General features: G+C 53.4%; 1 protein-coding gene across 2 annotated transcripts; it reads left to right on the top strand.

The window, feature by feature from the left end:
- The first annotated feature begins 630 nt into the window (after nt 1-630).
- On the top strand, nt 631-21,182 carry Gnai2 (G protein subunit alpha i2). Of its 2 annotated transcripts, none has more exons than XM_032910557.1 (9): nt 631-895; nt 15,241-15,283; nt 15,511-15,652; nt 15,835-15,995; nt 18,314-18,442; nt 18,780-18,909; nt 18,996-19,149; nt 19,469-19,682; nt 20,600-21,182. In XM_032910557.1, the coding sequence occupies exons 1-8, from the start codon at nt 778-780 to the stop codon at nt 19,657-19,659; spliced, it is 1,068 nt and encodes a 355-aa protein (XP_032766448.1). In that variant the 5' UTR covers nt 631-777; the 3' UTR covers nt 19,660-19,682; nt 20,600-21,182. The 2 variants fall into 2 exon arrangements, with proteins under 2 accessions (XP_032766448.1, XP_032766447.1); XM_032910556.1 differs by having other exon boundaries at nt 20,214-21,176.
- Nucleotides 21,183-26,530: the final 5,348 nt, after the last annotated feature.

The following is a 26,530-nucleotide window of genomic DNA, read 5'->3' as shown; positions in this document are numbered from 1 at the left end:
AAAGAACTAAGTTTAGATGACAAAAGATAGTCCACTTAAAGGTGTAAAAGCGGCAGTGAACTGGTTTTTGTTTTTGACGTGGTTCAACCTAGACAGGAATGGGGAAAGAAGCTGCCTTAAAGAAAACCGAGGTCCAGAAAGACATCTTGTGCCCTCCGCGGACTTTAGCAGATCTTTAAATAAGATTATTGGTTCACTTTTAAAAAGCAAGTGAAGAAGACACACCTCCTCCATCTTACTCTCATAATTCATAAATGCTGAGAGAGTCCTGGTTTCTATTCGGCCTGTGGCGAGGGCAGGTATTCCTGACCCTTGGGCTACTAGATCAACTGGTCCTTCAGTCCAGAAACAGAGCCCCAGGCTCTCAGCGTCCAATAGGAGACGAGCTCCTCCTGCAGCCCGCCCAGAGGGCCTAAGCCTGTGTTAGCTCTACCTCTGGTGTCTTCCCTCGTTGCGGCCCCGCTCTCAGCCCAAGCCTAGACCGAGCTTAACTTCTCCCTTGGCTCCGCCCTCCAACCAATCACCAGTCCCAAATTTCTTTTGGCCCCTCCTCCAGACCCGCCCCGGCCCAGTCGCGAGCTTGGTTCGCCCGGGCCCCACCCCTGGCCCGCCCCGCCGTCGGTGCGCGGCGGCCGGGAAGGCGCCTCCCGCAGTCGCTCGGAACTGCGGACCTGAGAGCTTCCCGCAGAGGGCCGGCGGTGGGAGCGGAGTGGGTCGGGCGGGGCCGAGCCGGGCCGTGGGCCGTGTGGGGGCCAGGCCGGGCCGGCGGACGGCAGGATGGGCTGCACCGTGAGCGCCGAGGACAAGGCGGCAGCCGAGCGCTCTAAGATGATCGACAAGAACCTGCGGGAGGACGGCGAGAAGGCAGCACGGGAGGTGAAGTTGCTTCTGTTAGGTGAGGCAGCGCCCCGTTCTGGGACCCTTGACTCTCAACGCTAATCCCCAGAGAAGGACCTGAAACTACTCAGCCTAGCCTTGGACCCTACACCTGCGCTTGAAACCCCTAGGACCCACCCTTTTAAGATTCGAAACTCCGGATTGGTCTAGATTTATAATCCTAGTCCAGACTCTAGTTCAGACCCTCAACTCATCCCAGATCCCAGACACCAAACCTTGCATGGCTATCCCCCCCACCCTTACTATCCAGTCTCAAGAAAACTTAGCCCCTGCCTTATAATTCCCCACTTTCTTAGGCTTTACTTAAACCCTCAGTACCCTACAGGTTCCCATCTTCAAGCCCTACCTGTTCTGTTTCTATTGGCATGAGCATTCCTTGGGACCCCTGTCAAGCCTCAACCCACTCCCTCTTTTCCTCACTCTGGAATCTGTATTCTCCCTCTGTGCACTCTGACCCCTTAAGAACCTCTTGAAGAGGGAAACTGACCACTCTCAAGTTCTCTGTAGCAGGATTCCCCTCAGGGCCTCTGTTCCAGGTCACCAGATATCTCTCTCTGCAGGTATCAGCTGGCCCTCTTTTGAGTCTTTTCTCACACTCTGGCATTCCCTTGATCTGCACCCTCTTGCTCCAGGAGGAGGGGAACCGGGGGCTGGAGTGGGCCTAGACTGAGCTGGGCAGACCCTTTCCAAGAGGTTGGACCGAAGCTCTAATAGTCACACTGGGGGAACGGGGCCAGGCCTCAAGCATCTATGGGAAGTTCCGTTCTCTGGGAATGTGTTCCCTAGGTCCCAAGGCTTGTCTGGGCCAGGGCCAGGGGAGTCTGGGCAAGAGGAGGGAACATGGAGGAGTTAGGGTTGTAGCCACTTCCAAGGCCAAGGAAGATGGTGGCTGCTGGGATGGGGGGGAAGTGGAAGTAGTGAGCCAACCGACATATTGCTGCCCTCTATGCCTGTAGAGATCTGCTGACGGGTGCTGGGGTTCTCATACTCGGGGCTGAAACGCCTGAGATATGGCCTAGGATACTGAGTGGACCTGTTGGTTCCCTAAAGGAATACTGTGATGGAGAGTGGTGGGCAGGCTGAATGAGGGGCTAGTAGGAGTCAGCTGCCTGTAGCCCCGTGTGCTCTCAAGCATCCCAGGTAGGCTTTGGCAAAGGCAGTGGGCCTGATGCTGTGTCCAGACTCCCACTGGTAGTTAGAGTGGTTCCCTATGGGGGCCTGACTTGAGAAGATTGGGTCCTCTGGATTGTGGAGAGGAAGGCCCTAGCGGTAGCAGAAGCCGCGCAGCAGCGTAATCGGCTGGATAGTATGTGGGGGGGTGTGGCCCCTCAGCCCCAGGGCCGCCTTGGGGCCTGCATGTTGTGAAAAGCCTGGCTTTTTTGCCAGGCCTGTGGCCGAGAAACAACATGTATGTCTTTATGGATCCATCTGTTGACTGTCCCGGCGGACCCGGCCTGGGGGCACAGCCCCGGAGGTTTCAAAATGGCATCCGCTCCACTGCTGCCGCGGGGAGGAAGAGAAGGGGCGGGAAGGGGCGGCGGCCCAGCCTCCTGGGCTGCTTTGCGTTGGGCGCTTGCCTCTTCCTGTCTCTGCTGCGAGTGCGGCAAGCAGTGAGTGGGTGTCGACGCGGCGGCGGAATGTCCGTTGCTGCTGGGCCTAGGGAGGGCACTTCCGGGACCGATACGTCCCGGTGCCCAGCCGAGAGCCCCTTACCAGCCCCTCCCAGGTTTACTGCAGTTATTGTGGTGGCCAAGGAGATGTGGATCTGGACCAGAGAGCAGGGGGAAGGGGGTTGCACAGGACTCCTGGCCTGTTTTTCCTCTATGCTGACAGGCTTGTCCCTTAGAGCTCTGCTCAGCTTTTGGGCCAGGCTGTGTGGGACCGGGTATTCCTTCTTAGCACTTTATCACGGAACAGTCTATTCCAAGATCCTATCCCTCTGGCCTTTCCTTCGTCTAAAGTGAAATTCCTAGCTTGTGTCACAGGAGTACCCAGGGCGAGACTAAGACCCTGCAAAAGGTGTGCAGCCAGGGAGCTCTGCCTGAAGTGGACAACCCAGTCTGCATGACCAGTCTTGCTACCTGGGAAGGGGTCTTGACTTGAATTAATCAACTTCCCATGAAGGAGTAAGGTGACACTGAGACCCCAGCTGTAGCAGTTTAGAAATTCTGAGCACCAGATCTACATAGCCAGAGACTCTGTCCAGGCAACGGGGACTTAAGCTGGAAGAGTGCCAATCTTCCCTCCCAGCCAGAACCACGCCTGCTGCCCCACCCGCACACTGTCTCCCTCCATACCCTGCATCCCTGCCAGAAGGCGGGCACAGTCACTGTCACCAGGGCTGAGGCAGATGTGGTACACACTGGCAAGCTAGTTTCCCCTGGCAGCTTGGCCAGACAACTAGAGAAGCTGATAGCAGTCTGACTGCAGGTCCACCCCCTAGAGAATCCCCCACCCACCCAGTTCAAGCAGACTGACTAGCTAAGCCCAGATAGATTTTGGGGGCTCTGGTGACAACCTGAACTGGACACACCAGGAGAAACCGTGTCCACTGTGGGCTCCACGAAGTCTCAAGAGTGTAGATGCTGCATTTGTTTTGCTGCAAGACTTTCTATTTTCCGTACTTAATTGTTCCTTAACATTCCATTGATGGATCTCCTCCCAGAACCCTTCCTGAGGTCCCACCAAGGCTAATGTGGCCTCTCTGCTCCCTGGGTTCCCGCTTTCCCACTAGAGCATGGTTTTGGCCCTTGAGGCAACAAGTCAGAGTGGTGTCCTTTTCGTTTGTGTGCTGAGTGGAGGATGTACTTGGTGAACTTGGGTTGGGGGGTGAGTAGGTGAGTTCACTGAGTTGAGTCACGGTTCGGCACACTGTGAGCAGGTGACAAGTGCTCATTGGAACACTAATGGCCAATGAGGAGATGGTGAAAGAAGAAAAGTTCTTGGGTTCTTGGCCCATCACGGGCTGTACAGGTGCCTCGGGGCAGTCCTCACTCTGTCTACTGCAGAGCCCCCGCTGCCCAGCCTGCAGCCTGTGCCAGGGCACAGCACATAGTAGGGACTATATGTGAGAGCGTGGCTGTACAGACTCCTCAGTTCATCTCTGATTGGGGACAGCTGCAGAGCTCCAGCCAGTGACAGTCTAGGCAGCTGAGAGCTCTGGGGCTTAACCTGGAGCAGTGCTGCAAGAGCTCCAGGCTCGTTCATCAAAGCCAGGCCTTCGTAGATTTACAAAAGGAAGAGAGTTTTGTAGCCTGTGTCCTACCTGACTAGCAAAAGGCTGGCATGCTGTACGGGTGCATACTTAGTACATGTGTAGAACATGGAGCTCCTGAATACATCTTGGAGCAGGCCACATCCTTTAGGGGTGGGAGAGAACAGGAGTGAGAGAAGGAAAGGGTAATCCTGGGGCTGCCAACTGAGAGACAGATGGGAGGGCTAGCCTGGGAAACTGGCTCGCTAGGCACTGGGGACAGAGATCCAGTTCACTGAGGGCACCAAGACAGGAGCTGTAGCCTAGATTCCCAAGACTCTGGTGGATGTTTCCTGGCATGAAGTTGGAGGCTCGCCCTGGTTGGACCACCCGGAGGGTCATGTAGATGTAAGTTAGAATCCTGGGGTTGGAGAGATGGCTCAGTGTTTAAGAGCACTGACGACTGCTCTTCCAGAGGACCCGAGTTCAATTCCCAGCACCCACATGGCAGCTCACATCTGTAATTCCAGTTTTGGGGGATCTGGCATCCTCACACAGACATACATACAGGCAAAACATCAGTGCACATTAAAAAAAAAATTAGAATCCTGGTCCCATCTTCTGCCTCATTTAGAAATCGGCTTCAAGCGAGAGCCGTGCCTATTCTGTATAATTCAGGGGACCATGGGCATGGTGCACCAGAGCCTGGAGGTAAACAAACAAAAGCCAGATGAGGGACCCTCTCCTATCTCTGACAGAGCTGCCTTGGTACATACATAGAGTATGGGGACCCTCACGGGGAACTCCCTTTCCTGCCTCCAGGAAGCTCACAGCAAGTGGGAGGCCAGGGTTTGTAAAGAACGGAGTAACTGACGGTCCAGAGACTTAAGGCCCACTCTCTAGGGCCCAGCCTTGGGGGTGTGGCACAGCTCTGCAAGCCAGGTGGGCTGGTACAGAGACGGCCTCCCTTCCCTAACCCACTTCTCCCTGCTGGGGCTCATTAGCACTTGAATGGGGGGCTGGTCCGCTTGGGCCTCCAAGTCTCTTCCCACCCCTCCCCCAGGCTGGGCAAGGCTTTGTCTGCCCAGACTGGCCTGGATGAGCTCCCACGCCAGGGAGAGAGTGGGGGGGGGGTTCCCGAGCCATTTCTAACCTCTCTGTCTGCCTCCTAGCCCTGCCCATCACTCCAGTGCTGGTATTGCAAATAAAAAAATGCTGTACACAGCCCTGGGCAGGCACAGGAATCAGCAGAGACTAAGGGGTATTCCTGAGCTGGTGAATCAGAACATCTCAGCCAGGGGCACCCCTGGTGGGTGGAGGGGGAGGTTGGGGCTTTGAACAGAGTCTAACAGGTGGTCAGTACTGGAATTGAGCTGTTGCTGTGGCTGAAGGGTGGTAGTCCAGCCAGCCGAGGGACACAGGCTTCTACACAGGCCCTCAGGCAGCATCAAGCCACCTACTGTTGTCAAGTCAGCCTGAGCTGCCAGGGCTTGGTCAGGGCTCCTTTTGAGTCTGCAATATGGCAGGGCTGGCCCTGGGATCTGAAAAGTAAGGTGAATATTTATTTGTTTGTTCACCAAGCGACAGCGGGGGATAGGGCCGTGGCTGCCATGATCTGTCGCAGCGAGGTCTCAAGGCCTCTTTAGCAGTTGGATAGAGGATCGGGCACTCGGACCGCTTGCGAAGCACACTGATCCCGTAGATCCCGCCCTCGAGCTTCTGCCATCACTGCGTCTCTCAGACTGTTTCTAAAAGTTCCTGGTTCACTTGGCAGGAAACAACTTTGTTTACCCAAGTAGCTACCGAGGGACCAGGGCACCCATCACTGCTACTAGCAGAGGATGACAGGTGACCTGGAGTGCTGCTGCCTGTCCGCTCGCTCACCTTCCTGCTGAGACAGGAGGAGGAGTGGGCCCCAGGGATGGGGTACAGGCCTGCAGCAGTCTCAGCCCCGAGGGTTCCATCTGGGATTTGGTAAGAGAGGCAGGAGTCAGTGGGCTCTTGTCAGGCCACACCTACCTAAAAACGTTCTTCAGGGTGCTCTGGTGTGAGCAAAGGATTGGACCCTGTAGTGCGTCCGGTACCGATGCTCTCAGGAAGCCCCTGCCTCAGCTACAGCTACAGGTGCAGGGTGGGGCCTCCACTGTCTGGCCACACCCTGTCTTTTGCCTAGAGCTCTTGTTCTTACTAAACCCAACCCCGCCCTCACCTTGTTGCCGCTTCAGGGGCCTGATGCTTGGTGGTTTGGGAAGGGCTAAGCAGTGACTGCTGGTCTACCTTTCAGGGTTGGCTCTCAGAATTTGCATACAAGGCCCTGACGGGTACCGGTTTGAGGTTTCTTTGAGCCTTGGAGGATGTGCTCCCAATCCAACTGCTTCAGAGTGTGCCTACCGTGCCTAGGCAGGAGTGGGAACAGTCATGTACTTGGGCCTCTTAGGGAAATGGTGTCCACATCAGAGAATAAGGAGGAAGCAGCTGGGGGAGGAGGAGCCCGAAAGGGGAAGAGGCTAGAGGGTGCTAGTGCAGAAGGTGGATCCTGAGTCACCCAGGTCTCTGCCAGCCAGAAGGTCTAGAAGGTTCACACCTGCCCAGGCTCACCTGTGAGCTTCTGCTGGCCTCCACACTCCATCACTGAGTTAGGGCCAGTCCAGGGGGTGGCCTCGGCCTTGTCCTGTCCTGCCTTAGCAACTGCTGGGGCCAGGATGTCAGAGGCGGTGCTTCTGAGGATTCTAAGCCCCTCCTTTGGCCACAGGAAGTGGTGGCTGGGAGAGGGACACCAGTGGGAGGTCCAGCAGGAAGGCCAAAAGCTGCTCTTAGATTCCTGAGCGGCCATTGCCCCCCAAGCAGGAAGGCCAGCCACAGGCAGAGATGAATGCCTGGAAGCGGCACAGCAGCCTGTATTAGCTCACTCTGGGTTTCCCCTGCCTGGGGGTTGGTGAGGGGCCTTCAGCCCATCACGACTTCTGAACCCGAATGGATACCGTCAGCGCACCTCAGTTTCCCTTCTCATAACACAGATGCCTCTGGTTGAACCTTGGCTCTTTAATCTTGTGAGGCTGGAATAGGCCTTCTCCACCAGTGGAGAGACTGAGGGGATAGAAGCAGAGGTGCTAGCCTAGGATGGAGCAGTCACTGTACCTGTCCCACCACTGTAGCCCTTGCCGTCTGTGCCCTGCTGCCAGGATTGGTGTTAGGATGACAGGCCGATGCTGGTGCACCTGTTCTGGATGGATGCACGGATGCTCTGTGGGTGCTTGGGGTTCTAGCCTAGAGGTGGAGGAGTCTTATTTGTATGTTTGTTTTCTCATTTTGCTTTTTCAAGACATGGTTTCTCGGTGTATAGCAAATTCTCAGACCCCACTCTGTAGACCAGGCTGGAGTTCCGCCTGCCTCTGCCTCCCGAGGCTAGGATTAAAAGTGCGCACCACCACCTGGCACCTTGAGGAGTCTTAAATCCTTTTCTGCCCTCAAGGGTGAGACCCATGATTCGGTTTCAGCCTGTCTACTGTTCTGACAGAAGCCTGCCTGCTGCTGTGACTTCTTTCCACAGGTGGCTACTCCGGAATCACTCCCCACCTTCCTCTCAGCCCTTATAACATCCGTGTCACAGCCACTAACTTAGCATTGTGTCTTCCCTGTTGTGCCTCTTCCTCCTCTAACCTCCAATCTGAGGAAAACAGACTGACCAGAGAAATGCTGGGAGGCGCCGAAGTTTCTCACTGGTGGCCTCAGTTGGGGATTGGCAGACAGGTGGAAAGGCAGACTGTCACAAGGCTTGTCGGCTTGCGTGACTCTTAGCTCAGTGGTGGCCTCAGTGTGTATGGTACTTACTGTGTGCTGGCTGCTGTGTGGGCTGGGAGCAATGGCACCAGATGCTCGTGCTTCTTGACCCCCAGATCTCGTGTCTGTGGGGCTTCTCCTTCCTGTGGGAGGTTCCAGAGGATTCCGCTGTGTTGTCAGAACGGGCCCTCTTGGCGAGGTGGCCGTGCAGTGTTCCTCCTTATCACCCAGGCCTGGGTACAGAAGGACCCAATCCTTTGTGTGTGTGTTCTCAGGCTGTCCCTGCCTTTGTGCTCAGTACTGGGGCCTACGTGGACGCGGACAACTGCTGGCTCGAGTTGGGCCCTCAGGCAGTTTGAAGTTCCTGAAAACCATAGGAAAGCTGCTCTGGGCAGGCCTTGGACTTGGCACGTTCCCACGAGGGGTGCATTTCACAGATGGGAACACTGAGGCCTGGGCTGCAGGCACCTCACTTCCGTCTGCCACAGTAATTCAGGACAGGCAGCCATTGTTCAGTCTCTTGAAAAAAAATATCTAAAGGAGTCTTTTCAAAATGCTGTTAGGAAGAGAGGTGTACCAGTGACCTGTCCAGGCGCTTCACGGGTGGTCAGGCCTACAACATAAGGAGGCATGGCTGACCTGTCGGGGCATCTGGTGGAAGGTCGGGCCAAGCCTTGGGTGGAAGTGTTATAGGATCCTTCCAGAACCCGTGGCATCCTCCTTCCCCCAGTGAGACTGTGCTGAGCTCCTTGGGGGCTTCGGGGGTCAAGGAAGAACACCTGGAGGAAGGAAGGAGGCCTGGGGTGGAGCCGCAGGGCCTTTGTCTGGCTGGGCCCTCCCCCCTCCTTTCTCCCCTCCTGCCTCCATTGTTCCTGTGTGTTCCTCCGACTCTGAAGCTGGCTGGGGGCTTCCCCGGGAGGAGGTTGTGGCTGAGGGTCTGGGCACCTCCCCCAGCCACCCCCAGCGGGGAAGGCAGCTTTGCTGAAACAAAACATTCCCCATGCTGCCCAGCCTCCATCTCCTCTTTGTCTCTGGCTGCTCGGCTCCCCCTGGTGGTAGCTGAGCCTGAGACCCTCGGCTCTGGGGCAAGGAGGACAGACAGACGGGATCCAGAGTGGCAGAGATCACACAGCAGTGAGGCCGTAGCACCTCTCTAGTGGCTGGACTACCTGTGGGGTGGGCACAGGGCTCAAACCCATCTCCACTGTGCCCCACCGGGTTGGTGGCAGCGTGGGTGTGCCTGGTGCTGTGGCTTTGAGCTGGGCAGCTGCCCAAGCCTACCCTGTGGTCCCAGCTGCTCCTGAGAATCTCTGCCCTCGGGCTGCCACGTCAGCTGCCTATTCTCCTTAGCCCAGGAATTCCAAGGGAGCCCACCAGCCCGGGAGCTGCCTCCAGGGAGGCCATCTCCCAGCCTTCTGAGGGTGTGGAGTCAGCGGACGGCACCGCACCCTGGGGGACCTCTCTCTCTCTCTCTCTCTCTCTCTCTCTCTCTCTCTCTCTCTGTGTGTGTGTGTGTGTGTGTGTGTGTGTGTGTGTGTGTGTGTGTGTGTGTGTGTAGAAGTGACGGGCTCAGAGCACAGTGCCAGTGACAGGAGAGAAGCTCTGACCCATGACCCCAGGTGGCACTATGGCTCCCCAGGGTGCCCTCCCCACTCTGTATTCGCCTGTTACCCCTGCTCCTTCTGAGTCTTCAGAAGCTGTACTTGAAATGACTTAATTGTGGCACTCCACTCTGTGCCGTGCCGTGCCGTGCCATTACAGTGACCAGAGTAGCTGGCCGTTCTGCACGCTGTAAGTAGTGATGTTTGGGGGAAATCTGTATTCTTCCACCAACTAGGAAAACAGTGACGACTGACTTCCTTCTGGTAAGGTCTCAGCATGTAGCCAAGGCTTTCCTTGACTTCAACATCCCCTGCCTCAGCCTTCTGGGTGTTGGGATTGTAGGCACGTGCCACCATGCCCAGACACTATCTTCTTAAAAAGTTTTTTTTATTGTATAATTTCATACAATGTCTTTTTTAATTATTTTAAGTGTATGCGTGTTTGCCTGCATGCATGTCTGTGTAATACATGCTTGCCTGATACCTCAGAGGCCAGAAGAGGGTGTCAGATCTCCTGCAGTTGTGGTTACAGATGGTTGTGAACTGCCCTGTGAATGCAGGGAGAGAGTCAACCCAGGATCCTCTGGAAGAGCAGCCAGTGCTCTTAACTGCTGAGCCAACTCCAGCTGCAGTTATAACTTTTATCTGCGCCCTAGCCTTGGGTGAGGCACATGGAGAAGGGCTTTGACTCCAGTTCTCACTCCTCTCCTGTTAGAAGATAACATCGTTGTTCTACTTCACAAGTGATCTGAAAGGGTTGAAGCTAATGGAAATCTCAGAAAAGATCAGTTGGGCAGCAGAGTTGGACTAGACCCATCTAGATTCCCCTCCCCCCTGATCCTGGGGAGGGAGAAGATCCAAAAGTAAAAAGGAGGCCGGCTGAGAAACTGAGGCCTGAAAGGACAAGAGCAGGCCTCAGCTTCCCTGCAGATCAGACCTAAGCATCAGGTAGGAGGTGGAGGGTCCAAGAAGGGCACACAGCAGAGCCCTACATGCTGCGGCCTAGGTGAACACCAAGTGTTTGAACGTAATAGGCCCAGTCTGTGGTGAGGCTTGCCAGGGAGTGAGGTAGAACTGTCTTCCCCTCAGTCTGTTCTCTCCCTGGGAGCTCCGTGCTGCATGTAGGAGCAGATGTTCTGTGCCTCTGAGATCACTGCCCTCCTGCAGTGTGCCCAGCAGCTGGACTCAGGGCCAAAGCTGCAGAGGTGTTTTCTTTGGTGGGAAGAGGTGTAACCTAGTGGGAATGTCAGGGCCACCCCCAGGGACCCTCTGTGGATTCCCACTGGCCTCATCCAGCTGGGGATGGAGCAGCTGGTGGGGACAAGAGAGGCTGACTCCTGCTTCTCTCTGTTCGGCTGGCTTCCCTGCCAGCACCTTCATCTGCAGAAGCTCTCCCTGAGGTAGGCATGGGGCTGTCAGGGAAGGAACCTGGGTGAGTACAAGCACTCTCCAGGCCAGACGGAGCAATGTGCCATGATGGAGAAAGGACCATGGGGTTGAGGGGTGGATCAGAATGATGTGGCCCCAGGGCTCCTGAAACACCAAGTCTGGCCTACCTGAGCGCCAAGGTCTTCACCACCTTTCACTGCCCGTCCCACTTCTACTTCCCCAGCTCTGTCCTGATGTATCTCTACTTCCTGCTTGGTTGCCAACCACACCCTTGTCCTGCCTCTCACTACTTCCTGCTTGAGTCACAGCTGCTGCTGCAGTGACAAAAGGACCTCCTTAGGTCCCGGGGACGGAAACCCCATAACCTTGTTTTGTCCACCTGTCCAATGGGGTTATTTGCAGTGACCCCTGCTAGGTAGAGAGAATGCTACCTAACTCAGAGTTTGAGAGGTCTGAGAAAGGGAAACTGAGGCATTAGGGAAGTGTGGGAGCAGGCCTTCAGCTGGCTCAGGCAAGAAATATATGAACCTGGTTCCTGGCTTGGCTTGCTCAGGTGTGATCCCCTTCGTGTCTGCCACTTTGCTAGGGAAATCAAATGCAAAGCAAGTTTGTGCCATCATCCTGGGCACTGGGCAGGGTCACAGGAGCCCACAGTACCTCTGAAGAGAGCGGTCAAAGGATTCGATGCCCTCTTTACCCACAATGACCAGTAGAGAAACCAGTGTTTCCCATAGTCAGGAGTTCCAAAGTCATGTAAAAGGACAACCTTCATCTAAGGTTTCCTGTGCCCTGGATGTCTACTGCCTCTACCTTTCCCGCCTGTCCTTGAGTCTGGTCAGTGGGATCTGTCTGGCTAACCCAAGTTTCATATCTTTAGCCTCTATTCTCTGAATCAGGCCTTGGTGCTGGCCAAGACTGGTTCTCCCTCGGCTCCAAGATGAATCCCCTTCCTTCTGCTCTGTGGAATCAAGTAGGAAGGCTAGCTAGGGCCACTGTGCCTGTTCTCTCTAGGTAGATAGTAAGGCCCAATGGCCCTAGTACTCAGTGATCAGGTGGTGTGGGCAGGGTTTACAGACCTTCTGAACTCACCTCTGGGCTTGCAAAATGTGAGGGAGCCTCATTGCACTGCTGTGCACTGCCCCCTTTGGTGGGATGACTGTAACCAAAGAGAACAAATCCCACAGACGCCTGCCCAAGCCTCAGCGTTTGTCCCATAATAGCTCCCGCACCATCCTGGGAAGCAGGATTGGGACAGTTGGATACTTAGTAATTATAGGCACCTGCTAGCATTTGTAAGGGTTCAGACCTTTCCCCTCAGAGAAGCTGCTGGATTGAGACTTACTCTTGTGAGGGTCACAACTGTGCCTCAGTTTCCCCAATGAGATAATGTGTTTGGGTAGAGGAAACTAAAACTTGATAAGGTCTGTCTTCACTTACTTGGTGCCTACCACCTCTCGGGCACCTCAGAGACTGGGGTCAGAGGGAGCACAGTGACAAGTGCAGCTGGGCCCAGGCACATATGAACTCTAGGAGGGATCGTATAGAGCAAAGTGGACGACACTCAGAAAGGACTAACTATATTATGGCATGTGCCTCAGTTTTCTTGGAGATGGGGTCAGAATAGAACCTCCCTCAGGTTTGTTTTGAAGATAAAATTACCTAGTAAGCCAGGCGGTGATGGCCTACGCTTTTAATCCCAGCACGCAGAAGGCAGAGGCAGGTGGATGTCAGTAAGTACTAGGCCAGCCTGGTCTACAGAGTTCTAAGACAGCCAGGATTACACAAAGAAACCCTGTCTCAAACAATAACAAAAGGCACCTAGTAAATTCAGTAGCATTCTACAGGTGTACTAGAGTGCTTATCTGGTGTGTGTGAACTCCTGGTTCAGTTGAACCCCAGCACCACATAAAAACCTAGGCATGACTTGGCGGGAAAGATGGCTCAGCAGTAAAGGGTGCTTCTTGCTCTTTCAGACGACCTGAGTTCAGTTCCCAGCACCCACATTAAGTGACCTCTGTGGGTACCTGCATGCTTGTGCACGTAACCCCCCACACACATACACACACAAGCAAATATATACACATAATTACAAAAATAAATAAATAAAAATTGGGCATGGGAGCTGGTAAGACAGCTCAGCCAGGGCAGGTACTCATTACCAAGCTGGTAACTTGAATTTGATCCCTGAGACCCACGTGATGGGAAGAACTAACTGCTGCAGGTTGGATGCATAAGCACTTACACTTACAAGCATGCATTCACACCTACAAGCATGCATTCACACCTACACGCATGCATTCACACCTACAAGCATGCATTTTCACTTAGAAGCATGTATTTTCACTTAGAAGCATGCATTTTCACTTAGAAGCATGCACGTGCACACACATCTTTTTAAATGTGGGGGCTGGAGAGATGATAGACAGGAATGTGACTCTCTGGCCCTTGTAGGCTGCTACACAGCTAAATCTCAGGGTTGGGAAAAGGAGGGTTTCCTGCCCTTTTGCAGTACTGAGGGTACCTTCCAGTCAGCCATCCTTGCTCTTGCACAGGGTGGCAAGCCTGTGTGAGAGTACGCAATGTGGACCTGCGTCTTTGCCAACTTCCTGAACTCATACAGGACAGAGCACTGACTGCTCTCCCAGAGGTCCTGAGTTCAATTCCCAGCAACCACATGGTGGCTCACAACCATCTGTAATGAGATCTGATGCCCTCTTCTGGTGGACCTGAAGACAGCTACAGTGTATTTATAAACAAAAACAAATAAAGAACTTTTTTTTTTTTTTTTTGTTTTTTTTTTTTTTTTTTTTTTTTTTTTTTTTTTTTTTTTTTTTTTTTTTTTTTTTTTTTTTTTTTTTTTTTTTTTTTTTTTTTTTTTTTTTTTTTTTTTTTTTTTTTTTTTTTTTTTTTTTTTTTTTTTTTTTTTGGTTTTTTTTTTTGGAGCTGGGGATTGAACCCAGGGCCTTGCTTTTCCTTGGCAAGCGCTCTACCCCTGATCGAAATCCCCACCCCCCCAAAATATTTTTTAAAGCCTGTAGAAGGGGCTTCATATGTGGTGCCTGCCTGCAATCCTAATACTTGGGAGGTAGGTATGTCTATGTGTTTGAAGCCAGCCTGGTCTACATATTGAGTTCTAGGCCAACCAGGGCTACGTAGTAGACCCTGCCTTAAGTTTATAATACTGAAAAAAAAAGCGGCTATGTTGATGAACAATTATAATTCCAGGAGGGAAGATCAAAAGTTTAAGGTCATCTTTGACTTCATTGCAAGTTTGAAGCCAACATTATTATTATTGATGGTGGTTTCGTTAACACGTTAGCCCTATTATATGATCCTAATAGAAGGGCAGATTGCCAAGTTTGACCCATCCGTAGGTCAATCCTGTGAACTGCTTGGAGATGGTTACTGTGAAGAGACCACAGGGCAGGTTTACCCAGGAAAAGGTATAAGCAGGTAGCAAGAAGCAGGCAGTACCTGGAAGGCACAGGACTGAAGCTGGCGAAGGGACAGGAGCAGAGGCTGGGAAGGAGGCTGGGGCCTCATCTTGGCATTGTGATGCCATCTTGAATGCTGGCTGTATGATCCTGCTCCAAGAATGTACACTTCTGAACCTCAGTGCCCTCTGTAAAGTGAGACCAGAAAAGATATTTGTTTAATGGAGTCGCTGAGGCAAACACAGGAGAGAAAACAAACCACAGACCCAGTCACAGAGAAACGAGGAAGACGGGGCTCTGCCACGCGAGAGAAGCTTGAGTCCGAGCTTGTGTACATGTGAGAGAGAGGGGTGGGAGGAGCGTGTGTGTGTGTGTGTGTGTGTGTGTGTGTGTGTGTGTGTGTGTGTGTGTGTGTGGCTTCTATTTTCCATCTGTTTAGGACAGAACTGGTCCAGAACACAGAGGGCTGGGTTTTGGGCCATGTCCAAAGGACAGGAATGTGACTCTCTGGCCCTTGTAGGCTGCTACACAGCTAAGTCTCAGGGTTGGGAAAAGGAGGGTTTCCTGCCCTTTTGCAGTATTGAGGGTACCTTCCAACCAGCCTCCTTGCTCTTGCACAGGGTGGCAAGCCTGTGTGAGAGTACACAATGTGGACCTGCGTCTTTGCCAACTTCCTGAACTCATACAGGACAGAGGTGGCTGGTGTGACAGGAATCCTAACAGACAGTGGGAGCGTAGGGAAGCAGAGGCCTGCAGGGAGCCTGCCAAGGAGCAGATGCTCTAGGTTTCCCTAGCCACTGTGGCCCCTGTAAGCCACAGCTCCCTCTGTCACTGTGCTATCGATGTGTGGACGGTAGGAAGGACCTTCAGAGCTAATGGCAGCTAGGCTGTGCCTGGATACGGAGCCCACTGTGCCCGTCCTGATCATCTATCCCCTCTGTTCCAGGTGCTGGAGAATCAGGGAAGAGCACCATCGTCAAGCAGATGAAGTAAGTGGTGTGCGGGGGGTCACTGGTGTTTGTCATCATCTTCCTCTGGGCCTGTAGTCTCCCCTGCTTGGTCTCCAGTTGTCCCAGAGGGCCTCATTGCTACTTATATCGCTGACCCCATGGGCCAGGGGTTGTTCCCCATCTTTGGAGCAGTCCCCAGCAGTTCCAAGGTAGCCAGGTGATTTCTTGTGGTTTGTGGCCCATAACCCTTGGTCTCTGTTTGTCAGGATCATCCACGAGGATGGCTACTCAGAGGAGGAGTGCCGGCAGTACCGTGCGGTTGTCTACAGCAACACCATCCAGTCTATCATGGCCATCGTCAAAGCCATGGGCAACCTGCAGATCGACTTTGCTGACCCCCAGCGTGCGGTGTGTGCATTTCTTCACCCCTCCTCTCTCTGTCTCCCAGAAGCCTTCAGGGCAAGTCTTGTCCTAGGGAGCCTGAGAGTACACCAGCCTGGGCCCTGGTCTAGAGTGTTCCCTTCCGTTTAATGGTCGGAGAGGGGTCTGCTTCTTTACCTGTCTTGACTGCCCCCCGTCTTTGTGCCCAGGATGATGCCAGGCAGCTGTTCGCACTGTCCTGTGCTGCCGAGGAGCAAGGCATGCTTCCGGAAGACCTGTCGGGCGTCATCCGGAGGCTCTGGGCTGACCATGGTGTGCAAGCCTGCTTTGGCCGCTCACGGGAATATCAGCTCAATGACTCAGCCGCTTAGTGAGTACTGCAAGGGACCGGGCATGCCAGGGTCCCAGGGTACTGAAGCCGATGCTGTCCACTGAAGTTTTGGTAGTGGGTTGGGTGGGAATGCTGGGATTGCTATCCAAAGGTCTGGAGAAATGACAGCCACAGCGGCTTTCAGGCTACTTTAGCCTTATCTGTCTTCACACATGATCGTTCTGAAGAACATTTGCAGCCACCTGCTCTGTGCAAAGCGTCAGGGACACAGTGATGAGTGCAAAAGACAGGTCCTTAAGCAATGACAGCTGAAGGTGTCAGTAGGAAATCAAGAAGTGGGAGGGGTTTGAGGCTGGGACGTGGCACGTGTTAAACTCCAGACTGTCACTGAGGATGCAGGAAGGAGTTCAGGCCTGCTGCTCAGCGCCTCACAGAGAAGGAAGAGTCTGTCTTTGAGGTGACAGATGTGTGTACAGCTGGAGCCTGGACTTTGCTTCTGACCTTTTCTGGATCCAAGCCAAGCCCAGAGCTCGGCTGGAGAATCACAGAGTGTCCCAGGAATTTCAGAGGCACAACAGATTTGGATCCTTTAGGCCAGAACACAATTCTAAATTCCCCTGCAGACCAGCCATGTGTCAGGACTGAGGCAGGGTGCTGAACTCTGTCTTCTGCTTTAGTCAGCCAGCCCAGCCTCCAGCCCTCCAGGTCTCTGTTGCCCATCCGATCCTGAGCCTGCTCAGCAGGACTAGACCTCACAAGAGTTGGGTAGAAGATCTGCCTAATTAGGATTCCCAAGTCCTGCCTCAGTCATGTGACCAGGCTTCTTCTGTCCTCTCTGCACGGCCTAACTTCCCCTGTGTCATTCCTACCCTCGGGTAGTTTTGGGATCATGGCCAAATCTGTAGAGGCCTCTGGGCTTCAGCACTGCTCCACCCTGAAATCACGGGCTTAGCCACCAGCTGAGCTTGTGGATTATAGAGGCAGGGAGCGGGGAACCCTGTCAGCTTCATAGTTGACATCCAAAACTACTTCATTGTCCCCAGTACTCCAGGAAGGAAGGATGGGGCCATGTCCGGGCCCCTTTCCACCTCCTTGGCTTTCCTTTGTCTTTCTTCCCTGAGTATTAAGCTCCTCCTGTTGCATGCCCAGCTCTGCTTTAGGAGTTGGGGTGGTCACCACGGGCCTGCTCAGCCTGTGTTGTGTTTGTCCTTACCAGGCCCATCTAAAGGAGTATGGGGTGCTACACTAAGCTGTCCCAGTCCAGCAAGACCACAGGAGAGCAGGGGATCCTAGGGTGAACCCGCCTGTTGAGAAGAGAGAGATTTGTGTGGAACTCACCTTAAGGCTTCCAGGCTAGGGGCTCTGTCACAGGGGATGGAACATGGTACGCAGGTCACAGCAAGTGCGTCATGGTCCCCTGTGGCCCTTCCTGTTATTCTGTTCTGTCCCTGCTTCTCTGAGGTCATTTCCCTTTGGCCCAGCTTGGCTGGCTGCTGGTCCCAGCACCCCTGCCCCAAGAACAAAAGTCCAAGAGAGGGCAGCCACTTCAAGGCCTGGACCCAGCCTGAAGTCAGAGCGGGGATATTGAGGCAGACAGAGAGCTGGGCCCTGGACTCTGCACAAAAGGCATTGATACTAAATAAAGAGTGTGTGATGAAGAGCCCCAGGGATCTCTGCCAAGCAGGTGTCTGTGCTCCCACTTCAGCTCAAATCTTACTGAGTGTCAGGCAAAGGACCCACTGGGGCTGGCAGGCTCCAACATGTTTAGTCCCCTATGAAAGGACCACACCAGGTTGCTCTGCAGTGGGTACCTTAATTACACCGATTAGCATCATGATCTCTCCCTGAAGGACTAATTTGCCCCCTCCCACTTTTACCTGCAGTTCCAACATTCTGTCTGACTCCTCTTGAATGCAGGCCAAGTTGAGAACACTACCGCTAGGGTCACAGAGCCATAACCTCCCAGTCCCATTCTATATAGATGGGAAACAAGGGGACTGAGCCCACATTTCTTTTTTTTTTTTTTTTTTTTTTGGTTCTTTTTTTTCGGAGCTGGGGACCGAACCCAGGGCCTTGGCGCTTCCCTAGGCAAGCGCTCTACCACTGAGCTAAATCCCCAGCCCTTGAGCCCACATTTCTTAATGAAGCAAGAATGGCAGGCACAGCAGTGCACACTGTAATCAAAGTGCTTGGGGCTGAGGCAGGAGGATTATAGGTTTGAGACAAGGTTGGACTTCATAAACTAGACCCTGCGTGGAGTAGAGGGAAGGGAGAAAAGAAGAGAAGGAAAAAAGCAGGCTTTTGTATGTTGGTCAGGATGCTCTTTTGGGCCTCTCTGATCTCCTCTCTTCCTGCAGCTACCTGAATGACCTGGAGCGCATAGCACAGAGTGACTATATCCCTACACAGCAGGATGTGCTGCGGACCCGTGTGAAGACCACAGGCATCGTCGAAACACACTTCACCTTCAAGGACTTACACTTCAAGTGAGTGTGTGTATGGACAGGGTCAAGGGCAGTACCTGCTACCATTGGCCCCAATTCCCCAGTCCCACTGAGGGTCCTCAGGATTGTACTGGGAAGGCAGGTCCTTGAGGTTCATCACCTAGTTATCAGTAGAGACTTCCTACTAATAGCTTCTCCCGCCTCTGTCCCATGTGGCTCCAACCTGTCCCTCTGACCAGCTCAACCAGGATTGTGGTGACTTTGATGGCAGCTGTCCCACCTTGGCCAGGTCTCTGTCCTTGGTCTGCCAGCCTGCAAAATGCAAGGAGGCATCCCCTGGGGCTCTGCTCCCTGGATTAAGGTGACCCAATGTCCACAGGATGTTTGATGTGGGCGGTCAGCGATCTGAGCGGAAGAAGTGGATCCACTGCTTTGAGGGTGTCACGGCCATCATCTTCTGTGTCGCCTTGAGCGCGTACGACTTGGTGCTGGCTGAGGATGAAGAGATGGTGAGAGACTTAGAGCCCTGGAGGCGGAGGCTGAGCCTGGTAGGCAGTGATTGGGGATCAGTACCGACTCACATCTTTTTCCTCAGAATCGCATGCATGAGAGCATGAAGCTGTTTGATAGCATCTGCAATAATAAGTGGTTCACAGACACCTCCATCATCCTCTTCCTCAACAAGAAGGACCTGTTTGAAGAGAAGATCACACAGAGCCCCCTGACCATCTGTTTCCCTGAGTACACAGGTCAGTCTCTTTGAAGACTATGTCATGGGAGAGGGTTGGCCATCCCAATAGATTCTGGTGGCCCACATATGCCCCCATCTGGACAGAAGGAAAAACACAGGATCTGCAGTACCTCACTCTGGAATATATACTGTGTCTACACACAGAAGGCTTGTTACCACCCGTGGGCCTCTTCCCTTGAGCATACACACATGGGACATATCCTTCATACTCCACACGCAGTTACACATGAACGTGCTGCGTGCGTTATATGCTTGTCTATCGTGCACAGATCTTTGCTGTACATGCACATACAGAATTCTTCATTTGTCTTCCTTAGGGGCCAACAAGTATGACGAGGCAGCCAGCTACATCCAGAGCAAGTTTGAGGACCTGAATAAACGCAAAGACACCAAGGAGATCTACACGCACTTCACATGCGCCACCGACACCAAGAACGTGCAGTTTGTGTTTGATGCCGTCACTGACGTCATCATCAAGAACAACCTGAAGGACTGTGGCCTCTTCTGAGGGGCAGTGGGCCTGGCAGGATGGTGAGTCAGGGGCCTGTCAAACAACATAGTGAGACCGCAGAGTTCAGAGAGGGTGAGGGGCTGGGGACTTAGAGGAGGCCCTTGGGGAGTACTCAGCCTGAGAGAAAAGGTGGGACAGGGCAATCAGGGACCAGAGGACAAGGGAGGGGGAAAAGGACCTGGCCAGAGCTAGAGGAGCAGTCAATGTTCTTTGGAAGAAGTTGCCTCCTTGCCACCGTGGTGTACTAGCCTAGTCTAGACGCAGAAGGAGACCCAGCCACCCCACTGCTCACTGACCAGCTTTACACTTGTTCTTAGACGTCTGTGTCTCAGTCCTGAGAGTCCTAGGCCCAGACCAGCCCCACTGGCCCTGGTGTACATTCAATGACCGCAGTGTCACTGATACACATCCTGTAACCCAGCAACAGAAGCTGGCCCCTGGGCACAGCTGTGTCCCTGGTAACTAGTAGGTGGGGGAGAAGAAGGTCATTGTTTAGAGAGGCAAGAAGAGGAGCCAATGTAACCCAGGCTGTGTCTGTCCTCCACCTCCAGGGCCACCGCTGACTCTGCTCCCCACTACCTATGAGGAAGATGGGGGCAAGAAGACCATGCTCCCTGCCTGTTCCCCCAGCTGCTTCTCCCCCGTCTCTTCTCTCTGTTCTCAGCTCCCCTGTCCCCTCCCTCGGCTCTAGACTTGGGGGAGGGGTTGCCACAGGCCTCCCTGTCTAAAACCCACCTTTGTCTGAGGTGCCGGGAGTGGCCATGGTACCTCCTTCCTGGGCATCATTCGGGTTTTCTAACCATTGTCTTGTTCTGGGGTGAGCGGGGAGCGCATGCAGAGTTTCCCAAGGCCTATGTCTGGAGGAGTATCAACTCCTCCAGCCTAGACCCCTGGCTTTGTCCAACACCAGCCCTGACCCAAGTCCAAATGTTTACAGGGAGCCTCCTGCCTACCCCACTCTCTGCCGCTTGGAGGCCCCAAAGGAAAAAGCACAAGAAGCGTGAGAGACACCACCATTCCTGGAGACAAAGCCCACCTGCTCATTCTCGTAGCTTTAAAAAAAGGAAAAGGAAAGGAGAAAAAAAAGGAAAACTGCAAATCTAGAAAACTTTTTAGAGAAACCTATTTAAAACTGTCAGGTCCTGACCAGCATCCCTCCCCCGCCCCCAGCCCCTTTCCAGTGATTCCGTGCCTTGAGTGTGTCTGCCTGTTTACACCCATCCCTCTTTGGGCGGCCCCCTGCCCTGCCCTCCACGGAATTGGATTCCAAGGGCTGTTCCAGACAACTGCCAATGTCACTGAGGGCCCTGCCCTGAAGCCCTGGGCCCAGGCTCCATTAACCTAAATGTAGCTCCTTAGCGCTAATCTAGGAACCGCCGCTGCCTGCTGAGGGTCAGGCCCCTCACGCCCTCGCCCCAGGCCCGGGACCTCCAGCGTTGAACACTTCCTTGCTTTTTTCACATGTTTTATGGAATTGTTCACATGATTTGAAATAATAAAATGTAGAAAGAAAACAAGAACTGCCGGGTGTTCCTTTCTCCTGGGGACGGAGCAAGAAGGTAGCTCACTTCAGTGCCTCACCTAGGATGGAACCCTGGACATTCAACTTTCTAGACAGAGTTCCGTCTGTGTCAGTTCTCTGAGCTTTAGTTTGCCCTCTGGACTGGTCATCGTACATGTTAGAGGCTATGCAGCCTCCTGTTCCTAATTTTACAGTTTGCTGACTGGGGCAGCCTTCAGATCTTCGGAACCTTGAGAGGTCTTCTAGAGGGTTCTTGACGTTGGGAGTAGGAGAGGTATCTAGCCAGTCTTTTATGTAAGAGATAATGACTTTTGACTTGCTGGCTCAGAAACCCAGCTTAAGGGGCTGAAGTCACACAGATAATTAGGCTGCACTCCTTGGCTTAACCAACACTCAGAAGCTAGGAGTGGTGACTTATGCTCTTAATTCTAACCTGCAGGAGGCTGAGGCAGGAGGTTGACCAAGAGTTCCAGACCAGCTTGGGCTATATATTGAGATTCAAAAAACCAAGTCACCTCCAAGACTCAGGGAACTTTGTAAAATCAGGACAAAGAATATAACAACCACAGAAAGGTGGAATGTTGTAAAACACTCTTCCAGGCTGGATGGGGCTGGTCAGCATCCTGTCATGGAATGAGGTGGTGGTTCACCCACAACTGTCCCCCTAACTGGTTGACGAGGAAGGAAGAGACATTTTCTTCAGTGTTGTAGGCCCTGGTAAGGTATTCATATTCCTGGAAACAACCCTGTGGAGCAGCTCAAGTCATTTAAAAATCAAACAAGGTGGAGGAGAGGCTAGTTGGGAAGGGAAGGAGGTCAGTGGAGGTGCAAGAGAGTAATAGGTGTTGGAAAAGAACGCATTTTATACATGCCCGAAACGTTATAATGAAATTCATTATTATCAGTAATTAACATATGCTAATCATTTTGTAAAGAAAAAAAAGGGCCAGAAAACCACGTCGCCAGATCAGGGGTGGGGACCGGCTGTCAAGGCGGGGTTCTTGGGGGTCTGTCATTGGCTGCATTGGAAGGTTGATGCAGGAAAACAAAGCCTAGGGAAGTGCTGAGTGCTGGGCGGAGCGCAGTGCTGAATGCCTGGGTTTTCTTCCAGGAACTGCAGGGGCAGCCTCGGGCTGCGTCTGCAACCCGGACGACTAGGCGAAAGACCGGCCCCAACTGGGCGGGGCTCCGAGGCCTATGTCTCCGGCCGCCAGGGGGCGCCACAGCCCGTCCTCTCCGCAGCTGCTGAGCTGGTCACGCAGACTGACGTCACCGGGTCCCGTGGCGGACGCTTGACACAAAAGCAGCTTTGTGTGGCACTGGAGGCCCCGCGCCCGCGGCCTGACAAAGCGGCTGGATCCTGGGGCGGGCGGGGGTCGGCGCCGCGGAGGCGGGGGAGGGAGGGATTGGACCCGGGACCTGGGACTTCGCCTCCTTACACCTGTCAGTGGCCACAGGCCACCGAGCCTCTGATGCTGGCAGGAGATGAAAGGTTGTGGCGGCGAGTCGGAAGGAGTGCCTGCTTCCTTAGGCCTCTCCCCCGCCCCAGTTCCTCAGGCCATTCCGGCTACCTCTACCAAAGGGTACAACTGACAAGACCAGGATCCTGTGCCATCCCCAAATCCCTGTCTTTCTTTAGAGGCTCAGGCCTGAACCCCAATGTGCGCAGGCGGGCTGGAGCTTTTCCAGAGCCTCCATACCCGCCCATCAGGAAGCAAGCACCGGAGATGGTTCCTTCCTTCTGTCCTGAGGGGAACCCCGCACAGAGGGCCATTGAGGGACTGGCATTGTCTGCCTGATGCACCCGGTGCCTCCCTGCCTGGGTGGGCCATCTAGGGCTCTGTCCTGTATCCCCTGGGATCTCACTTGGCTCTGGGTCTGGGTGTGGTTCTGGCAAGCAAGGCTTACCATGGTACAGACAGTTAGGCCCCCACCTGCCTTTGGCCCTTCTACTGCAGCTCTGATTTGGAGGGCATAAGGCTCCATTGTCCCAGGACTGGTGGGGGCGGCTTCTCAATTCAGCCTTTCTTTGGCTGGTGGGAAATTCCCAGCCATGCTTGGAGGGCAAGGGGGAGGCAAGAAGGACCTCCCAGGTATCCTGAACACTAACTGGAGGTACCCAGTGAGGTAGACATCCCCCACTGCTTGGAGCTGTTCTTGGCTGGGTCCCAGCAGTTTCTTATTTCTTGGGAAACAGCTGAGTGAGGAAAGAGAAATTGAGTCCTTTCCCTAGAACTCTCCCCATGTCCACACCCATGGGCAGCTGCAGTATGAGGCCCAAGACCCTTAGCAGGAAGTGCAGAGCCAAGTAGGGGCCTGAGCTGCTGTTTTCAGAGCAGGATGGGCAGTCCCCAGCCTATGAGGACTGCCACGAAGCTGGTCGGCCTTCATGAGTGCTTGGCTCACTTGAAATAGTTGCTGGAACTACTGATGTGGTTGGTGGTGGTAGCCTTGGTATTTTTAACCTATTCGTAGGGCAGTGGAGCAGCTGGGAAGAGAGAGAGGAACAGGCTCTAAGAGTCAGAGGCCCAAAGAAGGGAGCTTATGGGAAACTTTGTAGGGAGGAGGCGGGCCCTGCAGGCAGGTGGAGACAGATGTCCTGTACAGAATAGGAAAGGGTCCCTTCCTGGGATTACAGCTAGAGCTTCTGAGACTGCAGAAGCTACCTCGTCCTGATGGAATCTTGAACTGTCTTTCCAAGCAGACTTTTAGTATTATGGGTATATCTATCTGATAGTATGTATATGTGCATGTGTGTGCCCCAACATGCTTGTGGAGGTCAGAGGGCAACCTGTGAGATTCGGTTCTCTCCTTTCGCCATGTTATGCTCTGGGGACTGTACTCAGAGCATCAGGTTTGGTGGCAAGCCATCTAGACAGCCCTAGAGCCCTAACTTCTTATGTCCCTCAGAAATCATTACCTGTATGCACACCCTTTAGACCAAGGTCAACAGACTCACCTCAGGCTAAAGCTTAACGGCCCTGACTTCAGCTTCCTGGCTAGTGGCGTGGTCAGCCAGGATCCCAGTGGCTTTGGATGACAGAAAGGGATGAGGATAAGGCTACATTGTCTCAGCTGGGTGGTGGTGGCACATACCTTTAATTAAAGCCCTCGAGGGGCAGAGGCAGGTAAGTCTCAGAGTTCAAGGACAGCCTGGTCTACAGAGTGAGTTCCAGAATAGCAAGGGCTGCACAGAGAAACCCTGTTTCAAAAAAAATAAAAAAAAAAACAAAAACAAAAACAAAACAAAACAAACACCAGTGTCTCTTGGCTGAATGTGGACTGATGTTTAAGCCCATCCCCCAACACTGACCTGAATCCCCACGACTAAAAGAAAACCTAGGACCTTCACCTCTGTGATGTGGGTCTGCATCTCCCAATTCCATTTCCATCAGATGCGAGGGTAATGGCCTCCAGCCGGTTGGGGCATGTGTACAGCTGTGTTACAGCAACGACGCGCTGGATTGCCAGACATTCCGTCTCCATCGCACAGTGAGGTGTCAGGGCTCAAGGGGGACAGAGGTGAAGAACATGGTTCCTCCTACCTTTTTGCCCTAATTTCTCACTCAGTGGAGATGCAACCTTGCAGGTAATCTCGGTTGGGAGAAAAAAAATCCTACTTTGGTATCCTCTCCCATCTCTGCTTTCTGGTTTCATTAGGGTTGTGGGAAGTCGGCTTTGAGAGGCCGGGGGCAGAGGGAAAGAGGGACCTGCTCTGTGTCTTCCCCATTAATTCCTGAGCCTCCTGGTGACCCATCAGGACCAGGAAAGTGGAAGGGTTTTCTACAGACATGCCCTCTCTTGCTCTTTATGCTGGGCCTCTCCAGAGCTGTAGGGTCTCCAATGATGATGGTCTCCTCGTTGCCTCCACAATGGAGAGCCTAAGGCCTGGTCCTGCGGTTTAACAGGAATCTTCTACAGAGGAAGAATGATGGCCGAGGAGGCTAGTGAATTGTGATAAGTCCAGCAGGTGACACTAAAGGTTCAGGGCACAGCCCAGGTAATGTTTTGGCAACGAAAGTTCCACACATTCTGAAACGGAGCTACTGAGGCGCTAGAAGAATGGCAAGACAGAGCGAGCAGGGTGCTGTGGACCCCAGGAGCTTCGGTCTCCATAAGCTCCTGCAAGACAAGTCAGGATGTAGAAGAAGGTACTGTGAAGGATGACCCCAGGGACCCAGCCCAGGGGCAGGAGGCAGGTAGAATCTTATCCTATCTTCAACAAGACTTACGATAGGATCGCCAGGAGGAATGGGTTTGAGTGCTGCTAGGAGTGGATTGGGGACTTTTAAGAATTGTGGCGAAGGGGGTTGGGGATTTAGCTCAGCGGTAGAGCGCTTGCCTAGCAAGCGCAAGGCCCTGGGTTCGGTCCCCAACTCTGGGGGAAAAAAAAAAAGAATTGTGGTGAAAGGCTGGGGAGATGGCTCAGTGGATAAGAGCACTGACTGCTCTTCCAGAGGTCCTGAGTTTAATTCCCAGCAACCACATGGTGGCTCACAACCATCTGTAATGGGATCTGATGCCTTCTTCTGGTGTGTCTGAAGACAGCGACAGTGTCCTCATATACATAATTTTTTAAAGAGAAAAAAAAAAAAAAAAAAGAATTGTGGCGAATCCCCAGAGGAGGAGCCCCTGAGCATAGTAGTTTGAGGGTGGAGAAAAGTAGCTACACCACCGGGTAGGAAGTGGGAGCAATGGGTGGGAGCTGAGCCTGAGGCTGGGACAGTAGCCCCTGAAGGCCCTCATCAGAGGATAGGAGGATACTCAGAGCCGAGCACACACCGGCACTGCGCCTCTAGCATGCGCGCCCAGCCCCCAGCCTGCTTGGCCAGGGGGCTATAGTAGCGGCTGACCAGGGAGAGTGAGGGAGAGTGAGCTGTAAGGTTGGCAGACAGTGGTGCACGCCTTTAATCCCAGCACTTGGGAGGCAGAGGCAGGCAGACCTCTGAGTTCGAAGCTAGCTTGGTTTACAAATCAAATTCCAGGACTGCCAGGGCTTCACGGAGAAACCCTGTCTTGGAGATTGGGGGTTAGTCGGTCACTAAACAGGTTCTGAGCAGTCTCCCCAGCATCTTTAATTCCTACCAGACCATACAGAGGATGCTCCCCCACCCAACCTCAAGTTAAGGTTACCAGGGAGGCTCTCTACATCCGCCTTAGGGCATGTAGCATTTATGCAAATGTCTGTTGAAAGGTACAGAGCGCTATGCAGTCTATTTTTGCAGCTTTCTTGGTATAGCCCCTCCCTCAAAGGCTGTAGAGAACGAGCCCCCACCCCCACCCCATTCCACCCCCCCCACTCCGCTGGACAATGAAGAAAACAGGAGTGTGGAACTGTGATGTGGC

Source organism: Rattus rattus, chromosome 8, assembly GCF_011064425.1.
Source record: "Rattus rattus isolate New Zealand chromosome 8, Rrattus_CSIRO_v1, whole genome shotgun sequence".
Taxonomy (NCBI): domain Eukaryota; kingdom Metazoa; phylum Chordata; class Mammalia; order Rodentia; family Muridae; genus Rattus; species Rattus rattus.
This window is presented reverse-complemented; position numbering and strand designations above follow the sequence as displayed.